Genomic DNA, 27,832 nt, shown 5'->3' on the forward strand with positions numbered 1-27,832 from the left:
CTGGAAGGAGGGTGACATTCACTCTTATACTTCAGGCCAAAGGCTTTTAAGCCTGGTGCTGTTCCTGTGCTATTTCACTCTCAGGCCTCCAGCTGGCAAGAGGTATTCCCTGACAGTAAAGTAGAGATCACATATACTAGCAACTAGAGTATAACCCTTCCCACATTCACAATCCAGCCCCATGCCATCACCAGCACACCCAGACCTTATTCCTTCACTTCAGTTGTAAGCTTGGCTGAGGGAGGAGCGATGCAGGATTTGACCCATAACCAAGAATATCAGCCTTGAATGTAGCTTTCTAGGACTGAGGACAGAGAGAACATTAGTGGCCATCTAGGCTGGTTTGCAAGAGGTAATTTGACTGAAATACAGAGGCTGGATGTTCTGCTTTCTTGCTGATGGAGCATGGCTCTTTCCCATTAGCCACATGGCAGATGAGGTGTTAGGAACAACGGGTGCCACCACGGTCCCTTATCTACAGCAACCTGGCCTTTCCTTAATGTGAAATATGAATCCATTAATGTCAATAAATCAAAAGAGTTTCTTGGCAGAGAGCCCAGAAGAGGAATTTTCTCTTTGCTGCACATTTTCAAGTGCTTTGAGAGAGGCTTGGTACAACGCGGGCTGCCCTCTACTGCCCTGCCCTTCGCCAAGGTCACTGGAGCAATGGGTGGCTCTGCCATCTCTCCTCCAGGATTTTATAAGAGAACAGGAGGCCTCCTGTGTCTCTCCCCAAGAGCAGTTAAAGAGCTAGACTTGGGTTCCCACTCCCCTCTTTGCTCTCTGTATGTCAGGTTTGGTCCCAGCCAAAAAAACCCAAAACTGCATTGTAGGGCCAGCTTTGTAAAATTCGGAGTTCCCCGTCTGTGCTTCACATGGAGTCCTCCAAGCAAGGAGGAATGATGGGGTTTAATACGAAACTGAGAATCTCCCCTCTGACGTTTCTAGCCTTTTTCCTTGCAAAGAGCTGAGAAAAATTCCCCAGTTACCAGGGATGAAAGCTCACTGTTGGTTTTGAACTTAAAGATCATAGGGTCCCCATGTTCCCCATCCATCTCCCCAAAGACTGCTCCATGAACACCAGACCCATGGGCCCCTTCAAGTTTAGAGAGACTCTTAGAACAACTCATGGTTATGGGGGACAGTGCCGTTCTTGCTTCCAGTAAGGGCACATAGGCTGTTGCAAGTCACACCACTCCTGGCCAGGATCACACCCGTCCAGAAGAAGGAGAAGCTCCATAGCACGAGAGACACCAGGATCTATTGCATTAAACAGAGAATTAAGAAAAAGGGTTCTAACTCTGGCTCTGACGCTAACTTTGTTCATAGTCCTAAATCACTTAGCTAATCTGCCTTAATTTTCCCAGTTGTTCAACTGGGATAAAAAGTCACCTATTTTGAAGACTGAGTTGTGATAATGAAATATTTGGGACAAACCGTGGGGACTTTGGCTGTACGTCTGTTGGGAACTTATGGAAATGTTCCCCTTTACCTTTGTAAAGTGCTGTGTCCCAGGGATGAAACCTTGGTCACACTGCAATCAGTGAGAGTTTTTCCGCTGAGTTCAATGGGCTAGGAGTTCACTTCTCTCCAACATCCATGAAATCCTCTTCCGTGGATGAAGACCCGTCCAGTGGCTGGAAGCTAGCAGGTCCCCAGATGTCAACCTCACTTTTAACTCACTAAACTTCCTGCGTTGTTGATATCTGTGTACACACCAGAGGGCCAACAGCTGGCAACAGCTGCCTCCGGACCTGCTGCAGGAGGATGGGGTAATTTATGAGTCCCACCCGCTCCCATCCCAAAGCACGCATCCCAAAGAGCTGTCTCTCTAAACCAGTGATTGTCAGCCAGGGTGCAAACACCTACAAAGGGTTCACAAGATAAATCATCACCCACCCATCTCCCAGCCCAGAAATGACTGCCCCACCTGCCCCAGCTCCCAGCACTTGGGGAAAAAAAAGCCCCAGCTCAGCAGGTGCTGCCAGAAGGTGGGCAATCCCCACTGCCCCCCACTGCATGGGGGGCTCTGCACGAGCCCCCAAACCTCTCCCCCCACCACTCCCCCACCCTCCCATGGGTGCCCCGCACAGGACAGCTCCAGCCCTTTAAGAAAAAAAAACCTGAAGAAACCCCAGGACTCACTGCTCTGCCAGCGGGGGCGATCCCTGCTGCCCCCCACCACATGGGGGGCTCTGCCTGCATGAGCCTCTGAAGCCCCGAGGCTGCACCAGGAGCGGTGAGTCCCAGGGCTTTTCTCGGCTATTTTTTTTCTTAAAGGGCCAGAGTGCCAGCAGGAGGGGCAGCCATGGGGGAGCAGGGGTCGAGGGGGATCTTGCAGAGCCCCCCCATGCAGTGTGGGGCAGTGGGGGGCAGCGGGGATCTCCCCCCGCCCAGCAGCACCCGGTGAGCACTGGGGCTTTTTTTTAAAGTGCAGAGCTGGGGCAGACAGGGGCAGCCATGGGGGGGCTGGGGAAGCAGGGGGGGGTCATGGGAGCTGGCAGGGGTCCTCCCATGGTCCCCTCCCCCCTCCCCCAGCCCTCTCTCCCCCACCCCTAGTACTTACCAGCTCGGAGTGGCTGCAGATCCCTCCTGCAGCCACCGGGGACTGCCCGAATCATCAAAGCTCTCCAAATCTTGCCGAAGATTCGGAAAGCTTTGAATCAATTTGGACCTTTCAATTGGTCCCCTGATTCTATTCGGATTCAGAGATTCAGCCACTGAATCATGCCGAATGTCCTCTGAATCAAATCCCCACCTGAAGCTTCACACAGCCCTAGTGCCACCCTTCTTTTTTTCAGTGTAGGTTTTTTTTGACCCCAGAAACTGCTAGGATCAAAAAAAACCCTGTGCGGCAAGGTAGTGGTGCAGAGAATGCCCGCTCATGTGGTGTGTGGGGCCACAGACAGGTCTGCAGTGCCATATATCATACGTCCACACTCAGCTTGACGCAGCCATTGATTTTAAATAGGAATCCATCATGTCAAAGCCATTCTGACCCGTTGTGGGGGTTTTGAGGTCTTTGAAATAAAAGGACTGCTTAAGTACTTTTCCATAGTCAAAAACTGGGTGAAAGCTAAGAAGTGGCATTTTCTGAGGAGGGCCTTGAGTCTAAAACAATCTGAGAACCATTAATCTAAGCCTTCCCCAAATCCTCCAGCCTTCCTTCCACGTTATACCACCATCAGGGTGGACAGGAATGGACTTCACCAAGGACAGGCAACTCACACCCAAACGTGCCAGCTGGCACTGTCAAATCAACAGCCCTGTGGCGACAGGGTACACCCTCAGGGGACAGAAGCACCAGGGGCAGACCCTGATGCTCCCAGAGGACACCAGGGACCCTGGAACCACAGAAAACTTACCTAGTAGGCAGACGGGGGTGGAGAAAGAGCCATGCGAGCCAGCATTGCGTTGGCTTTTCAAGTGGCTGTCGATTAGGCTGGGCGGTGGCCAGCTGATTACATCAGCTGAGGCTGCTACCACGGGAGATTCAAAAAACCCGCCAAAAGCTGGATGCAGGGGGGGAAGTCAGCTGGTGAGATGCAAGGCCAGCTTAGACCTGGGACGCCAGCACAAATGAGCCCTCCGACCCCGCTCCAGGGCAAACGGGCAAGGGCAGCAGTTGGAACCCGGCCAGGATATTGTAAACCTATGTCCTGGAGCACAAGAAGCTCGCGCCTGGTGATTCTCTATAGGAGACATGACCAGCCATATCCACCCCAGCCCTGAAGCACTTATCTGAGGCCCCAGGGCTGGCACAGGGATTAGGGTGGACCCAAGAGGAAGAGGGGTGGGCAGGCTGAATTCCCAAGCCTGTGCCCCACATCCAAGGAGGCAGAGGCCCCCTCAGGGGAACAGATGAGCCATAGCCCAGAGTTGGTGGGACACCACAAAGATCCACATGGTTGGTGAGTGGACAGGGTGTTGGGGAGGCGGAGCCCCTAGAACAACCACAGCGAACCCGTGAGTATCCCCATCTTCGGGTCAGGGGGAAGGAACATCACTGAACCCCTCCTTTTACAATTCCATCAAGTCATGGCAGGCGAGTCGAGGCCCAGACCACGGAGCAGGAGTGTACTCACAAGTGCCAGCCGGGGGCACCACAAGCCCTAAAAGGAATTTATTTGACCATTAAATAGGTAGATTCCAAGTAGCAGTAATGTATACCAATCCCACATCACTAAATGCTTCCACGTTAATCTTCAGGGACTAGCTCTAAGGAAGTTTGTTCTCTGTGGTTCACTCCATCTTCCACCTCTCAATTGAGCGTGCTTACCAGTTTGTAATATGAGAATCTTTCCCCATGTGCAGCCCCATCATTTCAATTCACACAGGCTACTAAACAGCCATCAGATGGCAACCAGTTCTAGGTTGTCCCCAAATACAGACTTTGCCTTGATTGGATCCCTTGCCTTAGAGCAGTGCTTCCCAAACTTTTCCTCAGCATGACCCCATTTATGGCGCCATTTCCTCAGCCTGACCCCATTTCCTCAGCATAACCCTTCACTCCCAACCCACAGCCTCCCACCCCCACAACCCTATCCAATGATGTTACAACCCCATTTGGGGTCATGACTACCCACAGTTTGGGAACCACTGCCTTAGAGTTAAGAGGCTATGTACTGCCATCTCCCCAGCTCCTTCTGCCCCTGTGGCACACTGGAACTGAACTGGAAATCCTTCCATAGTAGACTCCCAGTCTTGTGCTCCAGAGACACCACAAAACAGAAATCAGGAATCAAGAATTAAAACAGAATGAAGGAATACTAAATGGCAGCCAGTGATCCTTCCAGTAAATTCCCAGTGGGTACTAATATAATGGAGCTACTAAATTCCTTTTCCCCCCATCACTGGTCAGCTGCTATTTCTTATTCAGCTGTTATTGTTTTGTTCCCTATGTGTATCCTTATCTATACAAAAGTAAGATATTTGGAATAAACTCATTTCCTCTCTGATTGCTTTATAAGGGCGAATGTCTTTGGTTCTCAACTTCTTCACACTGTCAGAAGCAGCCTTCCCACCGTGCAGACCTACAGAAAGCAGACCCGCAGGTGTCCTGACAGTGTCCCATGGTCCGTTGTCACTGAATCCCCACAAGTTCTGTTACTGGAGGGGCGTAGACCATCAGTTTCTCATAGTTCTGCAGAAAAAGCCTGAATCTGGACATGTAGGTGTCTTCATTATATGACAGCTGCTTCTTCTTCAGGTACTGGGAGACTATGGGCTTTACCTAAAAAGGAAAGGAAGCATTAGAATGGCAGGGTAAGTTCTAATGACAATGACTTTGACTTTTACAGGACATTCCATCCAGGACCATCTTTACATCCTCGGAAAAACTATGCTCATAAGAATCATCCCACTGCTGCTAAAATCCAGCCAGTCCTCAGGGGAAAGCTACTTAACAGTACAAAACCTTTGGTCAGAATAGCATGGTGCCTTCAGTCAGAAAATCAAGATATATCTGACTCAAGAAGTAAGGGGAGTTTACACTGGCAACATGTATTAACAGTCACTGGAACCAGGACAGACCCCCTGAGGCAAACACTTTTCTCTTGCAATAAGGGTCAGATGGTAACAAGCATTCCCTGTTGTGATCTTACATGTCATCTGTAAAGAAAGGGTTGCCAACAATCCTCCTTCACATCAGCATTGGGTGGTCATGTGGCATTTACTACAAAGGAAAAATGCTACCTACTGAATTAGCAGCACCAACCTGTATTGCTCCAAAGGGATTTTTGGGGAGCAGCCAAGGCAGGCCTTATTTATCTTGTGAGAGCTGATAAAAATCGCAGTGACACTGTGTTTTTTGACAGCATAGTAAGTGTACCTAAAATAAGTAAATGGTGTCAAGAAAATTCTGTGTAGGGATGCGCCTGAACTGCAAACAGGAATCCATATCTCAGCTTTCCCATAGTTTGGATCTAGGCCTTCAACTGAGTAGTTGCATGAACCCAAAAGAGAGCAACTATGCAACTATGACGGTAGTTGGAATTGTTCACTTGTTAGTCGCACAGTCAGAAGCTTTTCCATGAGGAGAGGTAGGGAGCTTGCTAAAGAGATCTTAGAAGCTGTTCCAGTAATGAATCAAGTATCAAGAACAGGGGGGAAGAGACACAGGAAGGGGTCTGAAGAGAAGGTTGAATACAGCATGGGGACTGGGAAGTGAAATGGGGGCAGCAATACCGGTCATGATAGACTGTTCTGCAAATGGGAAGGGAAGGAGTCGAAGCTTAAGAGGAGGACAAGGCAATCCCGAGGGACTAGAAGGCCAGATCTGCAAGAGAAGGAAAGAGTGATATCTCCATTTGGAACAAACTGGAAGGCAGAGGAGATGCAAGCTCATCTCCTCATCACCTCAACGCTTCCCTTTTCTCACGCTCATGAGTACTTTCTTGCTATCCACACACAAGTATCCACTCTCCTGCAACCTCTTACCTTCAGGCACATGTTGTCCGAGAGGTGTGGGAAGAGGTGATGCTCCACATGGCAGCTGATGAGCGAATGCCCAAAAGACCAATCCAGCAGGATGTTCCGGGGCAGGTTCAAAACACCGAGGCTCATGAGGTGAATCCGTTTGGGCTTCTTATCCACTGAGAACATGGGGAGGCCAATGTGCTAAAAGAAAAAACACGAGGAGTCTGGCATCTGCTTCTAGGGCAGGCAGGCAGGGGGAAGGGACACAGCTTTGTGAGGGCAAGGCAGCTACATCTGTGTCAAGCAACGGCTGAAGAGTGGTGGTTTCTCCATTTTCTTGTTCCTTTTCTGTTCATGACTTTGCAAATCCCCTACTGTATGGGGATGAGAAAGCTGGCAGGTATGGACGCATGCACACACTGCTCTCTACACTTTCTCCCAGAGTCCTCCATGCAAAGAAGAAGCTTCTGTTGTACATACCAAACTTGAGTGCTGCTCAGTTAGCCCAGAGCAAACAAACTGAATTCAGAGAAGTTACTCTGCATCAACATATTTCAAATCTAGCCATTCATATTCATTTCATCCAATGCCTGTTAAGACTGATCTACCAGTGACCTCCCAGCTTGCAGGAACCACCCGCCCCCGTGGTTCTGGGATCATGCCGTTCTCCTCCAAACGCCCCTTTGCTGAAGTTAATATTGCCTCCTTGGATGAAAGGGAGCCAATGATCTCACTTCTATCAGTACACACTTGGAGAAATGTCATCAGTGTCAACAGAGTTGTTCCATTTCTATAGCACTGCCCTGAGATGAGAGTCTAGCCCCTCTGCGCTTCTCCTTGCTTGCCCTTCTACATGCTGCATTTTGAATCTAATCAGGTTTAAAATTAGTGCAAACAAAATCAAGAGACACTGGTCTGAAACTGGTAGAGCTGCCACTTGCCAAAGTCAAAGCAAGACATCTTTAACTGCTACAAGCAGGTTTTGCTTTGCCTCCAGGAACCTTGGGATATGCTGAACCTGAGACGTCTACCTGGAAGATGTTAACGTGGAGAAAAGGATGGGCCAGGAGTGACCGTGTCATTAACATGCAGAGGAGGGCGGACCACACTGACTGGAACCCGGAGACATTGAGCAGGAGCCAGTAATGGGAGTAGAGACCCAGAAACATGCAGCAGACTGTCCGGAGAGCTGTTGCCAACTTGACATTCCTCAGTAAATCTACAAAAGGAAGAACATTGGCATGTGGGACAGCAGCAGGGGCAGATCCGGGGTGGGGGGTCCTTCTTCACCCAGAAATTAAAACCAACTGTCTGGTCATGGCAGCAGCATTTCTAGTCGGGCAGTGATGAAGGAGTCACTTGACTTCATGGCTCATTATCATCTACCTGATCCCTTCTAAACTCTTCATTCCATGAGTGTTAATGACCCTCTCCTCTGTGTAATGGTCTTGATTTTCCACCAGTCTTGATATTCCTCCAATCTTGATGTTTCACAACCCAGAGAGGTGGTGGAATCTCCATCCTTGGAGGTTTTTAAGACCTGGCTAGATAAAGCTTTGCTTGGGATGATCTAGTTGGGGTGATCCTGCTTTGAGCAGGGGGTTGGACTAGACCTCCTGAGGTCCCTTCCAACCCTCATTTTCTATGATTCTGTGATTCAATCAAGTTATCCTGTCTACTAGCTGCTCCTGGTAATGAAGCTCCTATTTCACAGCTCTGCAGATTGTTTTTAACTCATTCCCATGGAGTTCTGTTATGTTTTGGCTTCCATCTCAAACAGAGTAATGCAGCCCTAGCATATTAGTAAAGCGTCTAGTTTATTTTTAACTTGTGAAAATGTGTTGTTTTATATATGATGATGCACTTCACCATCTGCACCCCCTCTTCAAATTCTAGATATGCCCATGGACAGCAATCCACCCTTCCCCATAGCTGCACAACAAAAGCCAGGCTTCCTATGGGCATCCAGATCCCAACCTCAGCAGAGGTGCTGCGCAGTCACTACGTACAAACTCCAGGTGCAGCCCTTCCCCTCTCCACTTCCTACACCTTAGGTTTCCTGGCTTTCAGAACAGTTTTGCACAGTGCCATCTAGGACACAGCAGGGTGTGGATTTGTTTCTGCTTTAAACCTCATTCGTTTTCTATTTAAGAACCTGTTTCATCGGTCAAGTTCTGAGGTCTTCAAAAAGTTTCATCGGTCTCTGCCCAGCTCCTTCCTATGCCCACCTGCTATGTCTTGTCCTAACTCTTTAGGATAAAGACTGCGTTTGTGCATATCCTAGTGCAGGCACCTAACTGGAACCCCATTAAAAAGAAACAAAATCAACTTTAGCTACATTTTGGGGCCTGTCCAGGAAATTGTAATATTAAAAAATATTCCTCTGAAGTTATTACCCAAGCAGCAAGAAATTAAAAACTCAGAGGAAAACAACATACCAAGTGCTACTAGAGGGGTTAAAATAGGGATGGCTATGGGTGCAATGAACATGTAGACATATCGGTTCAAGAAAGGAAGCTTCCAGCTGCTGGAGTCGCCCAGGCCAATAACATTAGTGTATGCATGGTGTATTTTCACGTGGTTGTAGATTCCCTGTTCGACTGTAAAAGCTGAACAGACCTGGAAGAGAAAGCAAAAGAAAGTAAGTGCTCCACAGCTGACATGCACAGATCAGAACAAGGCCAATACAAAGCTCTGGTTCTGGAAAGATGACATTGTTACAGGGATTCATGCTCAAGGCTTTGTTACTGGTGTGCACCTGGAGAAGAGGTCTTGCAAACCAGGCGTGCAGTCATGGCAAGTAATACATTTGCCTTCAATGTTCCTGAAGATGCATGATGCCAGCATGGCAGCTAATTTCCCAAGCTATACAAGGACATGTGCTTCATAGCTAAGGACAGCACTATGCTCCAAGATCATGCACCTTGATAAAACCACTCCAGTTCTGCAGAGAAATATGCACTTATTTTTAGAAACAAACTTTGTCAAAAATCCTGAATCCAAGCAACCCGCATATGGGGACAGAATTCAGAGTCATATTTTGCACTCTATGTCGAATTGAATGTTTGGATTACTGCTATCATGTTGCATTTGCCCAGAACTGTCTCAAATGAAACTTATTTTTTGGACCCTGAAAAATAACCCTTGGTTTTTGGACCCTGAAAGACTTCAGGTAGCAATGCTCTGAGGGGAAAAAAACCTTTTCCTAGGGCCTCCATCAGATGTTTTCTAATGCCAAGTTAGCATTTTTATATGGCTCTAATAAAAATCAGAAAATAACAAATCATAAAAAGCAGTGCATCACCTTAACAACAGACAGTTGATTAGGTGGTTCATTCCAACCAGTGAATAGAAAAAGTGGACTTCTACCACACATTGAAATGTACTTCAAGTCAGAGATCCCAATCTTAAAATCATGCCTCTTTTTGTGCTATTCTATCCCCATAACTTATGCTATCTGACCTATGCTACCTGTTTAGGAATATACTTCAGTATAATAAAAGAAACAGAAAAATGCCAACTTGGCATTACAGCCAAAATGAAGGGAAAAAGCCATGCTTTAGTTAAATTATTTTGTGACTGTCTTTGTTTGTATGGATGGCTTTATTCTTTATATAAAGGACACTTCTAATTATTGCTCATCTTTCCCCAACTCTTAAAACCATACACTTCTTTCTCTGATTTCAGATCAAGCTCTCCTATTCAGCCTAACTCTCAAACCTGTGATCGATAGAAAATTTCACTTAAACTTAAAACTTATCTAAACCTAAGCTTCTCTTAAAGCTTCTTAAACTTCCTTGGGCAACAAAATGCAGAATTCAGCCTCCCACCCCACTCCACTAAGTGATCCCATCTAAGTATGGCTGTTCTGAATGCATGAATTGTCACATGAAAACTCCTGCTAAGATCTGCAGACCGTGCCCTCTGAGATTAGAAAGATATTGTGTTGTCATTTTCCAACACGGACTTGAATTTGATATATGACTTGGATGTCTTAATAATGTATTATACTAGATCTGTATTCACGTAACAGTTCATGGCTGCAGGTCTGCAGCAACATCAGAAATGGAGCTCAAACCCTCCTGCTTCAGAAGCACAGGCCCTGCTATCAATCAACCCACTGATTGAAATGTGATACTCGTGTAGGTTTTTGGACTAAAGCTGTCTCTCCGAACTCCCCATGATGCAGACGTGTGTAAGGTCATCATGGTACTCTCGGTTGTCATCGAATCATAGGAAAATAGGGCTGGAAGGGACCTCATGAGGTCATCTAGTCCAACCCCCTGCTGAAGGTAGGATCATATCGAACTAAACCATCCCAGCCAAATGTCTGTCTAACCTGTTCTTGCAAATCCCACAATTTCTCTACCTAGCCTGTTCCAATGCTTAACCACCCCCATCATCATCAACTTCCTCTTTAGTTCAACCTAAAATCTCCTCTGCTGGAGTTTGAGGCCATAGCTCCTAGTCCAGTCCCCTACAGCCACAGAGAAAAGTCCATCTCCATCCTCTCTCTAACTGTAGGGTGATCATGTGTTCTGGATTGCCCAGGACAGTCCTAAATTTTGGAGACTGTCTTAACATCCCAGCCATTGGAGAAAAATGAAGGAAAAATCCCAGATTGGCAGGAACCCACCTGCACATTCAGCTCCTGAGTCAGGAGCCAGGCACTTAAGAGAGGATTCGCATCAATCCAGCATTTTTGCTTCAATTTGCTCCAGGGAGCCCAGCCAATCATCTGGGGACCCTAGCACTGTGCCCCCATACTGGTGCCCCCTGGCACCCCCCACCTCACCGTTGCATACTCTTTTACCCGTCCCAGATTTTCCTCAAATTATTATGGTTATCCTATCTAATTGACTTTCAGGAGAACAAGTAACATGGATTTCCTTACTTCCTTTGGCATTCCAAACACAGCAAATCCTCCTTTTGGCTGCTGCCAAGTTGCAATGTGCTGGGGCAGTGATTTGGGCCCGCTGGCCAAATTCCAATCTCAGCTATGTCAGTGTGACTCACTTCAGAATCCGGTGCTAGGAAATGCCACTCTTAGCTTTCAAATACCTGGCAAAACTGCTTCTGCTCCAGTTTCCATTCCACTGCCAAAGGAAATTTCCTTCTATGCCTACCATCTATCCCTATCTCCATGTGTGTACAAACACGCGCGTGCAGCCTCCCCCATGCGAGAAGATAACACAGTATCAGCAGCATCCCACATTCATGCAGAATCATAATTGTAGCACCACCACACCACTCTGTTTCTCCTGCTAGATTTTCTAGATCTGCCACAGAGAGCAACGTGACAATGTATTCTCACCCACACCCCGGAGCTTCTGGTCACATACCTCGATGAAGAATATGGCCCAAACTTTTCCCCAAGTCTTGGACTCCATCAAGGCATTGTGGCTGGCCAAGTGGGTTGCTTTCACTGCTACTGTATAGTGCACTATGCCAAGGATGAAGATGCCCAACAGGAAAGGCAAGGCATTGTCTGAACACAGGCATAGAAACCCTAGAGACAGAAAGAGACACCTTGGAACCATTTCACCTTCTAGCCAGGTGTGAGCAGCCTGGTATAACGGCCAGTGCCCCATCAGCCTTCGTGCTCCTGTATATCACGGGCTCCACAACTCCTCTACTCCACCCCTGGCACTCCCATCTCTGCCACCCCCAACCCCTCTTATTTCAGGGACTTGATGGAATCCACCCCCTCTCCCTCCCTCCCTCCCTCACACCAAGCATCTGTGTGATGCTCATACCTCCTTCCCTTCATACCAGAAGTCTCCATTCTTCCTCCTCCTGCCAAGGACTGTGTGAGGACCTTTCGCATCATGGCCATCCTGCCCCTTCATCCATGAGGCGCTTCCATTTTCCACGTCGCTCCCAAGTCTTCTTATTGCCCCTAATCCCCACATCCACCCTTCTCCATTGTCCACTCTACCCCATACCAGGGCCTCCCATAACCCCACCGTGGTTCTGTGTGGACCCCATCCCTTGCTCATCCATACCAGGGGTGCCGGGCCACCTCTGTCCTCTCTTCCCCCCTCCTCCTATCATTCTTTCCCCTCCCTCACCAGGACAATACCCAGAGTGACTATTATGCTGGGATTTTTAGTGGTTACCATCAACCTGTCCTTTGAGCTCTATAAGCCCAGAGGGAGTCGAAGCTACCAGCTCTGCTAACCAAAGGAAGGGGCCTCCATGTTCCTCCCTTCTGGTCTTCTCACTTTCCTGAAACGTAATAGGGATTGGCCCAAGGATGCCTAGAAGCGATTGGATGTGGGACCCCAAAGTTACTGCACTGCATTCCCCTTCTTTCTCCTTGTGAACAATTCCTCTTTTTGCAGGTGAAGATCAAAGCTCTTCTCACTGTCAAACACTCCAGAAATCCCAAGGACGCTTATTCCCTGGGGGCCCCTTCCCCTTTTTACCTACTCTCAACCCCATGCCTTTCTTCATGACTCCCAGGATGCCCAGACCAACACCATGGGATGACTGATGACACCATTTTCCTGCTGTCCTTGTAGGCGTTTGTGCACCCAGACCCCAAGGATAAGTCTACAAGGCTCACAGCAATGCCAGGCAGAGACGCCTGAGCAAGCTCTGCATGTGCTAGCTACCAAGCTGGAAGCAGGGCCGACAGTGTGCAAATGCAGCCAGATGGTTTCCAATTTGAGAGCACATGCGGGCAGCTAGCTTGGGGATCTCTGCATGGAACTGTGTACTTCACAGCCAAAAAATGTGCTACACAACAGGGAGGCACTGGTTCCAAGAACCTAATTTATTTCTCACTCAGGCAAACTCCCACTGAAGGAAGGCAATGGGAGACTGCCTATGCAAGGATTAAGCAGGCCTTCTCTAAAAGGCCAAATCCTTATCCAGGTGTTCTCCAGTCCGTAGGAAAAACGCCCACTGAGCTTCATCCAGATTTGTATGGAGTATATAACTAACACACCCCAATGAGAGCAATGGGTTTTGCAAGGGCTCAGTCCCTCCCAGGAGTTGGGCAACAGGAATTCTGCCTGACTAGGGACTTCTAGACTGGATAGACACAGGAAAAGCAACATGTCCAACCCCCCCTCCAGTGCCCATCAACCCTGGAGGAGAGGAAACAGTGTTTCCAGGGGGACATGTAACACTACTGACTCCAGGAAGATAAACTGGACCATGGTGTTCAGAGACACTCTCAGGAGCAGGTTGTTGCTTTCCTAATTCCCTCCTTGGGCAATGTTGCAATGCGCTGCAAGCCTCCAAACTGGTCTGGGAAGTCACAGAGGCAGCACAAGGAGCAGAAGCAGACAAAGCGCTGGGCAGTCTCAGGATGGGTGGAGACCCAGAAACCATAGGACACTGCGGCCCCTATGCTTGCCAGAGGCAATCTCTTGTACTCCTCACTTTGACCCCAAACAAACAACACACTGCCATGCTGCCAAGTTGTAAAATGGGACCTGGGTGGGCAATGCTTGCACATCCCAGGAAACAGCTGTGAGACCAGCTCTCTTTGCAGTTAATAATACCTCTCATAATAACACCTTATCATATTTATAAGCATTCCCCCAATCTTTCCTCTGAATGTCATAATGAACCTTGCCCCTTGGAGCTGAGCTGCCTGCCCCGCCTTATAAATCCCCCTGGTACGGACAGTGCTAGCATTGACCAGCAGTTCAATCAGAGACACCCAAGGCACTGCATAGACAGCAGCCTTGGCGTCCCCTGTACCTCAGCTTTTCTGCCTTGCTAATAGAGATGCATAGGCACCGTCATAATAGAGATGCATAGACTTTCAAGTGGAAGCATGTTCCATTGTGAAATGTTTTAATCAGCTGTAATTATCCCCATGGAACATATAGAGAACTGGGATGAGATTTCATTTGAAAAGTTACACAGTTTGCATAGCCAGGAACTAAACCCAACTGTTTTGAGTCTCATTCCTATGGTTTACCCTCTAAATTGGTGATTCACAAGATTAACTCCTTGAGCCTGAGTTGATCCTAGGCACAGAGGCTGAACTCAGCTCAGTCCTATCCATTCTTTTATTCCCACCCCTCTGCTTAGGATCCCAGCCCTTTCTGCTTTATCTGGGGTCACCCTAGCAGCCGGACTTGATCTCCAAAACCCATCCCCAGTGGTTCAGCTATGTTGCCTGCAGGGCATTGTGCTCACATAGTCCAGGACCCTGATGCCATCCTCTCCCCTGAGGTGGGAGGAGAAGGGCTCTGGGACACTGGCCCATCACAGAGGATACAGAGTAGGCACTGGAGAAGCCACACACGTGATAGGTGGTGTGAAAGGGTCTGCTATTGCCCAGATAGTGCAAAGGGAGTCTTCACCCTTGTGAAGGAGTCTTGAGGGCCCTGCCCGCCAGCTCTGCTCCCCGCACCCCAGGGTTTACACAAACCCTCCCAGTGGGCACCCCATTGTCACTGGTACCTGCAGGAAGGATGAGGAGGCTGAGGGCAATGATGCAGTTGTCTACGCCGTATCTCTCCCACCAGGTGCTGCTCTTCACCACCTTGTGCACCAGCTCCGAGAGCTCCCCCATCAGGGCTTCCTCATTCCTCCCCTGCTCGGAGGGCTCGGTGTCCCCCTTGGTAGCTCTCCGAAAGGCCATCGGTATCTCTTCTCCTGAGGCAACATTTCCATCACCGTCCAGGACTGCAGGCCCTGGGTCTTGTCCCTTTGGCATCTCCTCCTGCTCTGGGGGCCCCTGGCTCCCAGTTCCATTCAGCAGCTGTTTCCCTGGCTCTGCCGTCTCCAGGGTTGACATGTCCCCTGGCCCCAGTTGCTCACCTTTCTCCAGGGCACAGCTCTCCTCTCCCAAGAGTTCCTGCTGCCCCACTTGGTGGCTCAGGGGGGAACCTTTCTGCAGTTGCTCTAGCCCAGCAGCTCCTGCCCCGTCTGGCTTCTTCCCCTCCTGACTCCTTTGGTGCAGCACCATGTTCTCCATCGGTATCTCCTGCTACGGCTCCATCTCCCTGCAGAGCACAGGACAGTGCTGAGTGGTGCAGGGTCCCGGGTGCCTTTGCAGAGTCAGGTGACAAAGGCAGCTGCCTCAAGAAGAGAAACCGCAGAGAAATGCAGCTGGCCTTGGCAGCGGTGCCAGCGCACAAGCAGAAAAATGCCTGCAGCCTCTGAGCTCAAACTGCTTAGCTCAACTGATGAGAAGCTGGCGCTGGTCCCATCTCTAGACTCAGCCCCTTTTTTGCCCTCACGTCTCTCCCTGGATCTGCCTCCTCCACTCCCTTCCAGCTCCTGCCGTGAACTTTCCCTGTCAGACAGGATAGCCCATGCGACAGGCTCCCACAAGCGCTGCCGTTCTCGCCACAGCCGAAGGACGTGAGAAGGGCAGAGATGTAAAAAGAAGTAACTGCTCCTATACAGAAGCAAAGAGCTGTGCTGGAGACAAGCAGCGAGAGGGAGAGGCAGAGGGAGACAGGGCAGCGGGGGGTACTTGCACGCATGCCAAGAGCTGCTAGTTAGAAGGGACAGCACCTACACTACAGTGAGCTATTTACCATATTCCCACCCCATGCCACTCCCAAAAGCACCCTTAACCCCAAGGGATTTGGGGGTTTATCCTTATCCTTCTTTGCCAACATCCTGACATGTAGGCAGCTGATTTGGGATGGGAAGAAAGGATCAAGGAAGAGAAACATTATTCTAAATGAACCAGTAGTTGGGAATTTTTATGTCAGCGTGTGGCTCATGGGGAGGGAAAGAAGGAATGATGGGGGACAGTGATAAGAGACGGAGAGCTGCAGAGACAGGCAGGGGGAATGGTAAAGGTGCAGAAATGCATTGGTGGAAATTACGGAGAGGCACAGGCCGTGTATCTAGGACAGAGGATATAGTTTCATTTATTCCTGAGGGAAAATGCAACAGTAAAAGCTAACAGGGGGAGGGGTGCCTGTCTGAAGCTCAAGAGTCTTTAGCAAGCAGGCAAACAAAAGCAAAGAGTTGGGAAAAGGGGCCAAGTAGGCAAGGGGGCACGTGGCCGCAGGGAGCAGGCACCAGGAATCACCAGCAGTGCGCATGCTCTTGCTTCCTTCTCCTCGCTTGCACTGGCCTGTTCTGCAAGTTGAGAGGGTCGAAGCACTGGGGTTTTGCCTCCCTGCAAAGGGGTCTCTGTAGCAGGAAACCCCTGCCCCTGTTGCTAGCATGGCCTGACAGGATGGGAAAGCCAGAGCCAGGAAGGGTAGCAAGATACAGCAGCCCAGGTGGACTGAGCCAGGGACTAAGAAGGTCAGGCAGCTCATGAAGCAATTAGCTGCACCCTGGTCCCGGGGTGCAGAAGACCCAGTCACATGGACAGAAGGAGGCTGGGCTCCAGGGTTTTAAGTTCAGTCTCTGACCATGCACAGGGGGTAGCCCCTGAGTGCAGCAAGAAGAGGAGCTCCCGGGAGCAGGGGGTTGCTGGAGGTGGACAGGCACCCGAGTTTTTGTTCTGTCTGAACTTGACTCTGGAGGACCGGGTTGTGGCTTCAGGGGCGGAGGGGACCACAAACGGGTGCCTGGGTGGCACTCCCCTGCTTTCGTGCCAGAAGCTAGCCCTAAGCTAGAGGGGAGGAGACTGGCATGGTGAGACTGGAACCCGAGCAGGGGCTTCCACCAAGGCAGGGCTGATCCCAAGGAGTTGAGGTCTTAAACAGTAGATAAACTAACACTGCGGAGGCTCCCCAGAGGAAAAGGGGGCCACAGCCGTGACAGCTGAGGCCCCGACCAGTGTCTATGGGAGCACTCCCGTAAAGGGGAAGCACCCAAGAGACAGCACAGGCCCCAGGTGGGGGGGCTGCTGGCCTGGCTGGGCAGGCAAGGCGACCAGTGAGTTTACTCCCGACCCAAGGATTGCCTTCCTGAACAGCAATCAGAGTTACACTGAAGGCATAGCCAGCAAGAGACTGGAGGTGAGAGGGGACTGGGAGGGGAGAGCTGGAAGGTGGGTCGGACCATGGGGGAGGACCAGGTGCTGGGCTAGCAGCCCCCCCAGGAGCACCACAGTCGTTCTGTCGTGCCACTCTTCTCCCTTGCGGGTGAGGACTTTGTACCCATCTGTGGAACCTCTCTAATGGGGCCACACATGCAGCGGCTGCGCCACCGAGTGACCGTCACTCCCTGGCCACAAGATATCACAGCCACTTTGTCAGAAGGAGAAGATCCCTTGGATTTCACAGTAGATGAACAGCAGCCTGGCTGGGACAGCTTTAGCTTCCTGCCCCGCTACCACTACTGAACTGAGCTGCTAGGTTAAACACTTGGCATGTCCCTAACACAGTGGCTCTCAACCAGGGGGCCATGAAGAGTGCGGCAATGTGGGAGCGGATAAGCAAGGTGTGCAGGGATAAGCAGATAAGCACAGACTCAGGCTCATCCCTGCCTGGCATCATGATCCCCCACTGCCACTGCCCAGCCCTTCTGCAAGGAGGTAGCTCTGTAACGAATAAATTAGTTTCTGAAATTGGGTGCCATTCAATTCACAGCAGTTATGGAGGGGCCTCAGGTCCAATGAGGAGTGCCTTGAGTTCAAAATGATTGAGAACCACTGCTCTAAGGCATTCTCTAGACTGGGGATTTGGCCCAAATATAGCTGGCCCTATCTTGACCCAGCACACGTTCTTGGCATAGACAAGCAAGGCTGCCTGTACCATGACTTGCACCCAAAGAGTTTACATTGGCTTTGCTTGACTATGTGAGGGTTGAAACCTATTTTACCCCCAGACTCTTCTTATTGCTCCAAACACAATAGTTTGGTATTGCAGGCTCTTAGCTATGGCTCTTTTAGCTACTTACCTACCTGCCTGCCTGCTGATGCAGTGGGAGACCAGGAAAGGATACAAGGTAAGAAAAATGCTCCTCTTCTTATCTCATGGAGAATGTGCATTTGCTCCTTGATTATTAGACACAGCTGATCCTGCCTTGAGCTGAGGCATAAACTAGATGACCCCGTTCCTGCCCTATTGTTCTACATTTCTAGGCTATTGATTCCTTCTTCAAAGCTTTCCTTAATCTAAACTAAAAGCCACCTAGGCTGAAAGGCAGAGCTGACTGAAAAGTACAGGAAACTTGATTCACAAGATTACTATGTATAAATGTAGAGTTTGGTTCATTATGATTCATTAGTTGATTAAATTTGCCTCTTGTGAAGAAGGCCAGCCTGAGGTCTCAGCATCATCTACGTCTTAAACCTTGTCTGGGATTTAAGTAGCACAGAGAGGAGGACTTTTCTGGCCTGTTTGGTATGACACTAATTTTAACTAAAATGATTGTTCCTTCAAATCTCCGTCTGGGACATTGGTATTTATCACTCCTCGTTCACCTGCGTTCAAAGTCCTATGCATCAAACCAGGCAAGAGAAATGCTACCACGAGACTTTCTGCAGATGATCATTCATACCACGCCACCAGCAAATAGCAAAAGCAAAGGGTTTTTAAGAGAGCCAATAAGCCAAAAATGATTTGGAAAAACTCTGGCAGATGTTTGCACCTAGCAAAGATGTTTCCAGGATTGGTCTGCCACGAGGCAGTGACTCCCTCATTAGCACACTGCATGGCGCCTGGCCCAACCCGGTCATCCCTGACTGGCTCCACTCTAAAAGAGATGCTTCTTCATCGTAACAGTCAAACTCATGTTCAATTTATACCAGCATGCAGCCAGATTTCTCTAAGTGGCATATATTTACCTTCTGTACATGGAGGGAAAAAAAAGCTCAAACAGCAAAAAAAGGATGAGATGGAACATGCATTAAGGGAGGGGGGGAAAGGAAGAAAGAAAAATATTAAAACTTGTTTTAACAGAGTCTGACTTGTGCTTTGAGAAAATTACAGCTAGATCCCAAGACGAGCTGCTCATTTTGCTAGGCAATGATCTACAACCAGAACTGCACAGAACATCATATTCTTTTCAGAGGCTGAAGGTAACAAGCTCTTTAAATGATTAGATCTTCAGTAGCATGATGTACTCAGCTTAAGGGAAAAAAAAAATATTTCTAAAACCATAGATGATGCCCACTTACGATAACATCTGAACTTACAGCACGTTTAGAAGATGCCGCCTCTGTGTGCCAGTTAGGAAATTCAGTTGTTCATCTTCGAGCGCCTCTAGAACAGAATGGTTAGTAACATTCTGCGCCGCTTCTGGGGGGAGCCTGTCCTGGCAAAGCAGTTGAAAGACTTTTGCTGCTGTGCCAGAAAGTTTGCTAAAGCCTTTCAAAACTCCTCCGCCTCCTGAAGACTTTATGCGAGGCCTGTTTGGTAGGCTGGCTCTGCCTCAGCAATCTGCAGGGAGGCAAATTTCGCTCACAATAACTGGAAATGCTGCACTCGGCATAACAAAGATGTAGACATTCCCAACCATCCAAGTGGTTCCCATGAGCATATATATCACGTACATCACGTACAAAGCTTCTGTGAAGTCACCTGCTGTTAATAGTAATGAAAATAAGCTCACTCTTTTTTTTCCCCACCATTCTCTGCTTGGACGTCCAGGGAGATGGAGATCTAAAAAATTCCACTGAAGGCCACTTCTGCAGCTCCTGCAAGGGGGGGTGTGATAAACTGACCTGAAAGCTGGCAGGGTCTTCACCAAGCTCTCAGATTACTAACAAGGCAGCATACCTATGCAGCACCAAACATGGGGATGCCATAGCCAATAGGTCTTGGAGGCTCCAGGTTATAATGATGCAAAGCTGGGGAGCAATTTTTGGAGAGAGACCTAGTGAAAGAGAAGCAGTCACAGGAGAGGCACCACGGCGTGGCATGGAGAGTGGAGAGGAACAGAAGAGATGAGTCTCATTGCAAAGGAGAGGCAAGCAACAAAGAGGAAGAGGATAGGCGGGCACCTTGTTGAACACCCAAAAATACAACCTTGGCCCTGCTTCTCCTTTGGTCTCAGGGCTCCCTGTTTTCCAAAAGAATGGCTACAAACATCAGGAGATGTACAAAATGAAGTTGTATCTGGACCCAACCACCTTGGGCCGCTTTTCTGCTCATTCTCAAGACCCGCAAATAGGAACAACACGCATTAAAAAATAAATCTGAAATAAGCCTTTAAATAGTGACTATAAATTTTAATATGTAGAACCACAACTGCTAATGCAGAAAGGAACCACAGGAGAGAAAAGGGGCTTAAGGACTTGAGCAGCAACGTCTGGGAGATAATGCAGTACAAAGAATATTGAAAAGGCATCTAGATTTTTATTATGTTTGTTAGGCTCCAACGTAACCTTGGGCACGACAGACATGCATAGCAACAATAATCAGCAGCATGACCACACAGTCAAACAAGAGAGACATGACTAGTTCACACACAAAGCATGTTGGATATCCCAGACTCGCTTCCACAGAGGGCCACCAGACAGCTAAGATTTCCAGCCCTTTTTGCTAGAGCTGCTTGCTGTCCCAAACGAGGGAGGATTTGCCCTTTTCCAAGGATTTTTCATAGTCTGTGTTCTCAAGGGTGTCATGACCCAAAGGTCTGATTTTTTTGTGTGTGCTTCGGCACTAAGAATTATCCCCGTGGGTTTACCACTTCATTGCACGGAGGAGTTCTGCTGCGCAGAGAACCCGCGTGCAAAGGAGTGTTCCCGGCACTTTGCAGCGATCTTTGCAGGGTGCATTTCCTTTGCAACACAGAAATGCACGGTGCAAAGTTTTCCCGCTCGTCGTATGCAAATTTGTGTCCCGCAATTGGCTAGTTCTAAATTATTCACACGTGGCGGCTAGCGATTGGCCTGCTAGCCGTATAAGAGGCTTGAGCAGTTTCCACCCAAGCCGAAGAGGACTCCGCATCCATCTCGTGGGGACTCTGGGTGTGCGCGGCAGGGTAATAGAAACCCTGTGTGTCGCTCAGAGGGGTTTGGCGGCCTGATCCACCGCCCACCTCTTCCCGTCTTCGAACGGAGCCTACTATAAGACGTAACGACGAGTTTTATGCACGCTTGTCCTGGACATCCGGAGTTTGTCTACGTGGAGCCTAGCAACCTCCACGTGATTGTTCGTGTTCTGTCTGCGTGGAGCCTTGCAACCTCCACGTGTGTTCGTGTTTTCTGTTGTAACCGCAACTCAAGCAAGTTCTCAGCCTACACCACGATATCTCGGTGTAAGTAAAATAATCTTAAAATCAACAGTTACGTGTCTGTGCCTAATTCTAGCTCGGCTCCCGCCCCCTCCGACCCGGCCTGCCCGGGCTGCTGGCCACAGCCCGCGTGCAGAGCGACGAAAGCGACCCGGGGTCAGACCCGGCGCGCACAAAGGGCACTTATTTCTGAGCTTCTGGTATATCCTCACAGCCCATCCTTTCTGACAGAGTGCATGAGAACACTGTGGACACTTATACTGCAACCCAACAGTATTGATCAAAACGACACTGTAGCTTGAACCACTGCCTGAAATTAGACAATTTTATGGTGGACAGGTCTATTAACAGCCATTAAATAGCCTTGACATCCTTAAATCAATGATGGTGGAGGGCAGGGAGTAGAGACAGATCATTCTAGACCTGCACTGTTCATATTACTCTCCTTCCACAGCACCTACTACTGCTACTGTTGTAGACAGCGCTCTGGGCTACGTGGGCCCAGTATGGCCCTTCTTAATGTTCTTAGATTCATAGATTTTAGGGTCAGAAGGGACCTTAGTGGGCCATCTAGTCTGGCCCCCTGCCCCTGGCAGGCAAGAAAAGGGTCACCAAACCTGGGATCATGTGATCCCAGCCAGGTGCCTGTCCAGTCTCCTCTTGAAGACCCCCAAGGATGGGGCGAGCACCACCTCCCTTGGAAGACCATTCCAGATCCCAGCAACTCTGACCATGAAGAACTTTTTTCTAATGTCCAGTCTAAACCTATTCTCCAGTAGCTTATGGCCATTGTTCCTTATTGTTCCAGGGGTGCCCTGGTAAACAGATCGTCGCCTACTTCATGTTGCTATCACCTTATGAATTTGTATACTGCCACAAGGTCCCCTCTCAGCCTTCTCTTGGAGAGGTTGAAGAGGTTAAGGTCCCTTAGCCTTTCCTTGTAGGGCCTTCCCTGCAGGCCTCCAATCAGATGAGTGGCTCTTCTTTGGAACCACTCCTGCTTGTCCGCATCCCGCTTGAACTGCAGCATCCAGAACTGGACACAGTACTCCAGCTGCAGCCTGACCAGTGCTGCATAAAGAGGGAGAATCACCTCCCTGGACCTGTTTGTCAAGCACCTACGGATGCACAACAAGGTGCGATTGGCCCTGCCGACTGCTTCATCACATTGATGACTCATGTTCATCCTGGAGTCAACAGTGACTCCAAGATCTCTTTCTGCCATCTTTCTGAAATACAGGTACCTGGCTTAGACAGTTAATTGGGCTGTTGGTCTCAGATGGGCTGGGTTCTGCTCATTAGACCATTTATTGAAATATGATACTAACTTTGATTGTTCGAGTGTTGGTTTGCCTGTAAGATTCTGTACTAACCACGCGTCCATGTTCAGATAAGGTGTTGAAAAAGATCCAGGCTACACTAGAGGATTTAGACAAAGCTATTCCAGATGCTGAAAAGGCAGATCAGTGCCTGATAAAACATGTGACACTCTGAATCAACAACTCAAAGAAAAAATAAATTGAAAATGTAAGCGTTAATCCCTTTTTTGCTGAAGGGCAACCAGCACAGGTTCATAGCAGGTGGATCCTGCCTGACTAACCTTGTTTCTTTCTACGACAAGGTCACTAAATGCTTAGGTGCAGGAGTCGAGGTAGATGTCGTCTACTTGGACTTTAAGAAGGCCTTTGACATGGTATCCCATCCTGTTCTCATAAACAAATTGAACGACTGTGCCATAGACGATTACACAATCATGTGGGTGGCAAATTGGCTTAAGGGTCGTACCCAGAGAGTGGTGGTGGACAGGTCATTATCAGCCTGGAAAGATGTGGGCAGTGGGGTCCCCCAAGGCTCGGTCCTTGGGCCAGTATTGTTCAACATCTTCATCAGCAACCTGGATGAGGGCGTGGAAAGCACTCTGTGCAAATTCACAGATGATACAAAACTATGGGACGAAGTAAACACACCGATGGGAAGAAACCAAATCCAGGCGGACCTGGACAGGTTAGAGAAGTGGGCAGAGAACAGTAGGATGCAGTTCAACAAGGACAAGTGCAAGGTGCTGCACCTAGGGAGAGGGAATCACCAGCACACCTATAGGCTGGGGGATGACTTTCTCAGCAGCACAGCAGCAGAAAGAGATCTTGGAGTCGTTGTCGACTCCAAGATGAATATGAGACATCAATGTGATAATGTAATAAGCAGAGCTTACCACACTTTGTCATGCATTAGTAGGTGCATCACAAACAGGTCCAGGGAGGTGATGCTTCCCTTCTATGCGGCACTCGTCAGGCTGCAGCTGGAGTACTGCGTCCAATTCTGGGCACCACAACTCAAGAGGGATGTGGACAACCTTGAGAGGGTCCAGAGGATGGCCACTCGTATGGTTAGAGGCCTGCAAGGAAGGCCCTATGCGGAAAGGCTGAGGGATCTGGACCTTTTCAGCCTCTGCAAGAGAAGGCTGAGGGGGGATCTTGTGGCAGTATACAAATTCACCAGGATGGGGAGCAGCAGGGAATAGGAGATGCTCTGTTTACCAGGGCACCCCTTGGAATAACCAGAAGCAATGGCCACAGGCTGATAGAGAGTAGATTTAGGTAGGATATCAGGAAGAACTTCTTCGCAGTAAGGGTTGCCAGAATCTGGAACGGGCTCCCAAGGGAGGTGGTGCTCTCCCCTACCTTGGGGGTCTTCAAGAAGAGGCTGGACAAGCACCTGGCTGGGGTCACATGACCCAAGCATTTTTTTCCTGCCACAGGCAGGAGGTTGGACCCGATGATCCACTGAAGTCCCTTCTGTCCCTAGCATCTATGAGTCTATTGAATGTGTTTCTAATGCAAAGGGTACACGTTTCTATAGATTATAGAGGATATTGAACACTACAAGCAGGTGCATTATAGCCTGAGGGGTTTTTTAACTGATAGTAGAAGGCAATAAATCCACAAACCTAAAATAGATTCACTGGATGAGGAAACCTGGGCAGAATCTTATCTCGCATTGTATAACTAAGTGCATCAGTGTGTGTTTTGGGGAGGCGGGGACAGGTGTCAGTGCTTTATGTTCCAGATATTGCAAGGACTATGTCCTTGTTAGCTGATAAATAAGCTTTCTTTATTTATATTGCAATTGTACCAGATACCCCGGGCAAAGTACAAGCCTCATTTTGTTAGCTCCTGGGCACTGAGAGATGATGCGACTTTCTCAAGGTTGCAAAGGAAATCTGTGCCAAAGCCAGGCATTCACCCACATTTCCTGGGTTCTTATTCAGTGCCTTAACCCATGAAGCCCTCCATCATAATACCTTTCCTTAGGCCCTAAAGCCGCTCATGTAATAGAAATAAATAAATAAATAACGACCTTAATGTCAAGTAGATTTCTATATATGCAGAAGTCTTCAGATACCCTAGGGGACAGGTTCCTTTGGAGCCCTTAGAGCCCCAAACCTGCAGAAGAAGAAGAAAAAGTAACTTGTGATTATTATCCTACTATGTATTCTACAATTTATATTTGAGAAATGGTATCTGCATTTCCAGAGGACTGGGGAGGTGTGCATTGCATGGGACAGCTACGAAGCGTAACAGGTCTCCCATTGCAAAACCACTCTCTTCCAGCCAAGAAGAGCAGCTCTGCTACTGTCACGCTTGAAACTCATGCTCCTCACCAGGACTTGTGTGGGCAAAGTTCAGTGGGAACCAGATGGGTGAGCTTTGGGAGTGTACTGGCTCCCCTGCCTGACCCTATAATTATGCTCTACCTCTTTATAAAAAAGTTGTTGGCTTGCTACTTCATACACTGGTATTGCTTCTAGCCAAAGAGTCAGGTGTGGTGCCACTGTATTGCCTTGCTCTGGACACATCAAAGCCATTTTAGAAGTCAGTTTACTGGCTGTCTCCAAAGGGAGGGATCCGGTTTGGCTAGTAAGCCTAAGTCTAGTCACTTTTCTGGCTCTAATACTCAATATTGCAAGGACTGAGCTTCTGAAATGGAAATCATCAAACCCAATATCCATGACCTGTATCATCACTCTCACTTATAGCCTGTCAACATGCATGGGCAGATGTAGGATTTTGAAATTCGGGGCAGATGATGTGGTACATCATCACATATAACACAACCCATTTTTTCAGTTAGAAAAAAACTAGAAACTTCACTAATAAGCTTCACTGCTGCTGCTGCTGCCACTGCCAGGTAGTTGGTTTTAAACTTTGGATGGACCAGGAATCAAAGGTACAACTGCAACACAGCATCCTTCCTGCCCCAAATAGATATCCCCCTCCCCCCCAACACACACCCAGAGGCCTGTACTTGCCAAAAGCAGGCTTCTCCCAATGCACAGGTTTCCATCCATTCTCCAAACAGCTCCTGCCGCTGCTGCTCCAAAGAGAGCGGCACCATCTTCTCACTCCCTGCGGGTTAAACAAGCCACCAATACGTCCAATTAGCAGAATCGACAGCTCAGGGGTAGGGAACAACCACATGAGTCCTGCCCTTCTTTGAAGTCTGCAACCTCCCTGTGTCCCAGGCAGCCCCCCTGCATGGGCAGAACTGCAGTTTCGAAAAAGGGGTGTAGACTGTGAGGTGCATCGTCCCTTATAAAACCAACACCTATTTTTCACCAGTTAAATAAAAAGAAACTAGAAGTAGAACTAAAATGTTAGTGGCCTGGGGTGGTATTATTCTGTATAAGGCTGAAGCAAAAACCAATATAACTTCACTGGAATTAGTTAAAAACAACCTGCAGGACTGCGAAATAGGAGCTTCCTTACCAGGAGCAGCTACAGACAGCAGAATTGCAGAACAAAGGCTGGCTTGACTGGTGCAGCATCAAGACCATTAAAAAGAAGAGAGGGTCGTTAACACCTGTGGAATAAAGAGTTTGGAAGGGATGGGATAGATGACAATGAGCCACCAAATGAAGTGACTCCCTCAGCGCTGCCTGATTAGAATTGCTGCTGCCATGGCTGGGCAGGTAGTTTAAAACTTTGAGAGGAGCTCAAATCAAAGGGGGTGCACCCCTGTCCCATGAGACAGCAGAGATGAATACGTGGCCCCACATCTCTTTCCACTGGGGATTCTGATTTTCCATTGACATTCCTCTCCATGTCTACTGAAAGCCCATTATGTGGCACCTCACTCTGATATGAAAGGCCACATCAAGGGCTTATTATCAGCAAACAAAACCCCTACAATCAACCATATGAAAAAGGCCATTTCTCCCTTACTTTCCACCTCTTGCAAAAGTACCCATGCATTCATGTCAGTGAAAAGCACATGTCCAGTAAAGCCAGCTTGGTACAGTGCAGAGAAGCAGTCACTAGCTTCCTTTTCAGCGCCCCCCAAGCCATAGGACCAGGTGTGCGGAGACTGGAGCCTATTCCTGGCCGGTATCAGCTGTAGAGTGCAAGCAGGTGAGTTTGGGGTTCGCTGGCAATTCTGAGAATGAATCAGAAAAAAGGGCATTGCTTTGGGATACACTTGAAACACTGTTTTTTCCCAGCTCTGTTTTTGGTGCATCAACAAACATTTTAAAATGCACGTTTTGGGTCAGCCAGGATATTGCACTGGAGCCCAAACAAAGAGTCTCTCCAGGCACGAGCACTTGCTTTTTAAAATGTTCTCTGTTCTTAAATGGAGTCTAATGAGATGTCAAACCCTCGAGGCTTTTTAGACAGGAAGAAGGTCCAGGCGCTGCCTTCTAACAGCACCCCCAGGAGACACTTGGGCTAAATGCAGACAGTCAAAAAGCCTGAGGCTGAATTGATTCAATTTTCACAGGTTAGTCTAAAATACACAGATTGAACTGATAAGTAAGTGAACAGCCATTCCCTTTTAATTCCAGAAATACAATCCCATGCCTGAAGAAGCTGGGGGCGGGGGACACTAGAGCCCACCTCCCTGCTCTGCCGGGTCAGACAGCTTGGGGCAAAGCTAGTCCACCCACCCTGCGAGAGGGGTTTCCAGGGGAGGTGCAAAGTATGCTGGGGGACTGTGACATAACTTGAATCTGGAGGGGATCTAGGATAGAAATTCAATAGCCTGCTTTAACCTAAATCAGTTAAGTCTGATACTATACCCATCCAGGTTTATCTTAAACTGGTATTGGCCATTTTGAAACCCGCTTACATGCACTGAACTTCTGTTGTGCTACAGATCTGAACCGGTTTCTGATCACTTATACCAGTTTATGTGCAATTTCTGTCCCTAGCCTTTGACTCTCTCCTTTTGGTTCTCAATGCAAGCAGCCTGGTGGAGTCGGGACACAGCAGGGACGGGGGGAGAGGGAGGGAGGGGGTGTTTCCAAGTGACTGAATCTGCATTTTCTTGCCAAAGCAAAATTCTGATGATGCTG

General features: G+C 48.7%; 1 protein-coding gene across 3 annotated transcripts; it reads right to left on the reverse strand.

Annotated features, from left to right (window-relative positions):
• Positions 1–4,088: 4,088 nt before the first annotated feature.
• FADS6 (fatty acid desaturase 6) lies at positions 4,089–19,611 on the reverse strand. Of its 3 annotated transcripts, none has more exons than XM_019494445.2 (7): positions 19,442–19,611; positions 14,845–15,389; positions 11,760–11,926; positions 8,856–9,036; positions 7,449–7,636; positions 6,439–6,618; positions 4,089–5,233 (listed from the first exon to the last, which is right to left on the reverse strand). In XM_019494445.2, the coding sequence occupies exons 2-7, from the start codon at positions 15,359–15,361 to the stop codon at positions 5,084–5,086; spliced, it is 1,383 nt and encodes a 460-aa protein (XP_019349990.2). In that variant the 5' UTR covers positions 15,362–15,389; positions 19,442–19,611; the 3' UTR covers positions 4,089–5,083. The 3 variants fall into 3 exon arrangements, with proteins under 3 accessions (XP_019349990.2, XP_014457412.2, XP_006262503.3); XM_014601926.3 differs by lacking the exon at positions 19,442–19,611 and having other exon boundaries at positions 14,845–15,039; positions 15,205–15,865; XM_006262441.4 differs by lacking the exon at positions 19,442–19,611 and having other exon boundaries at positions 14,845–15,864.
• Positions 19,612–27,832: the final 8,221 nt, after the last annotated feature.

Source organism: Alligator mississippiensis, chromosome 8 (genome assembly GCF_030867095.1).
Source record: "Alligator mississippiensis isolate rAllMis1 chromosome 8, rAllMis1, whole genome shotgun sequence".
Taxonomy (NCBI): Eukaryota; Metazoa; Chordata; order Crocodylia; family Alligatoridae; genus Alligator; species Alligator mississippiensis.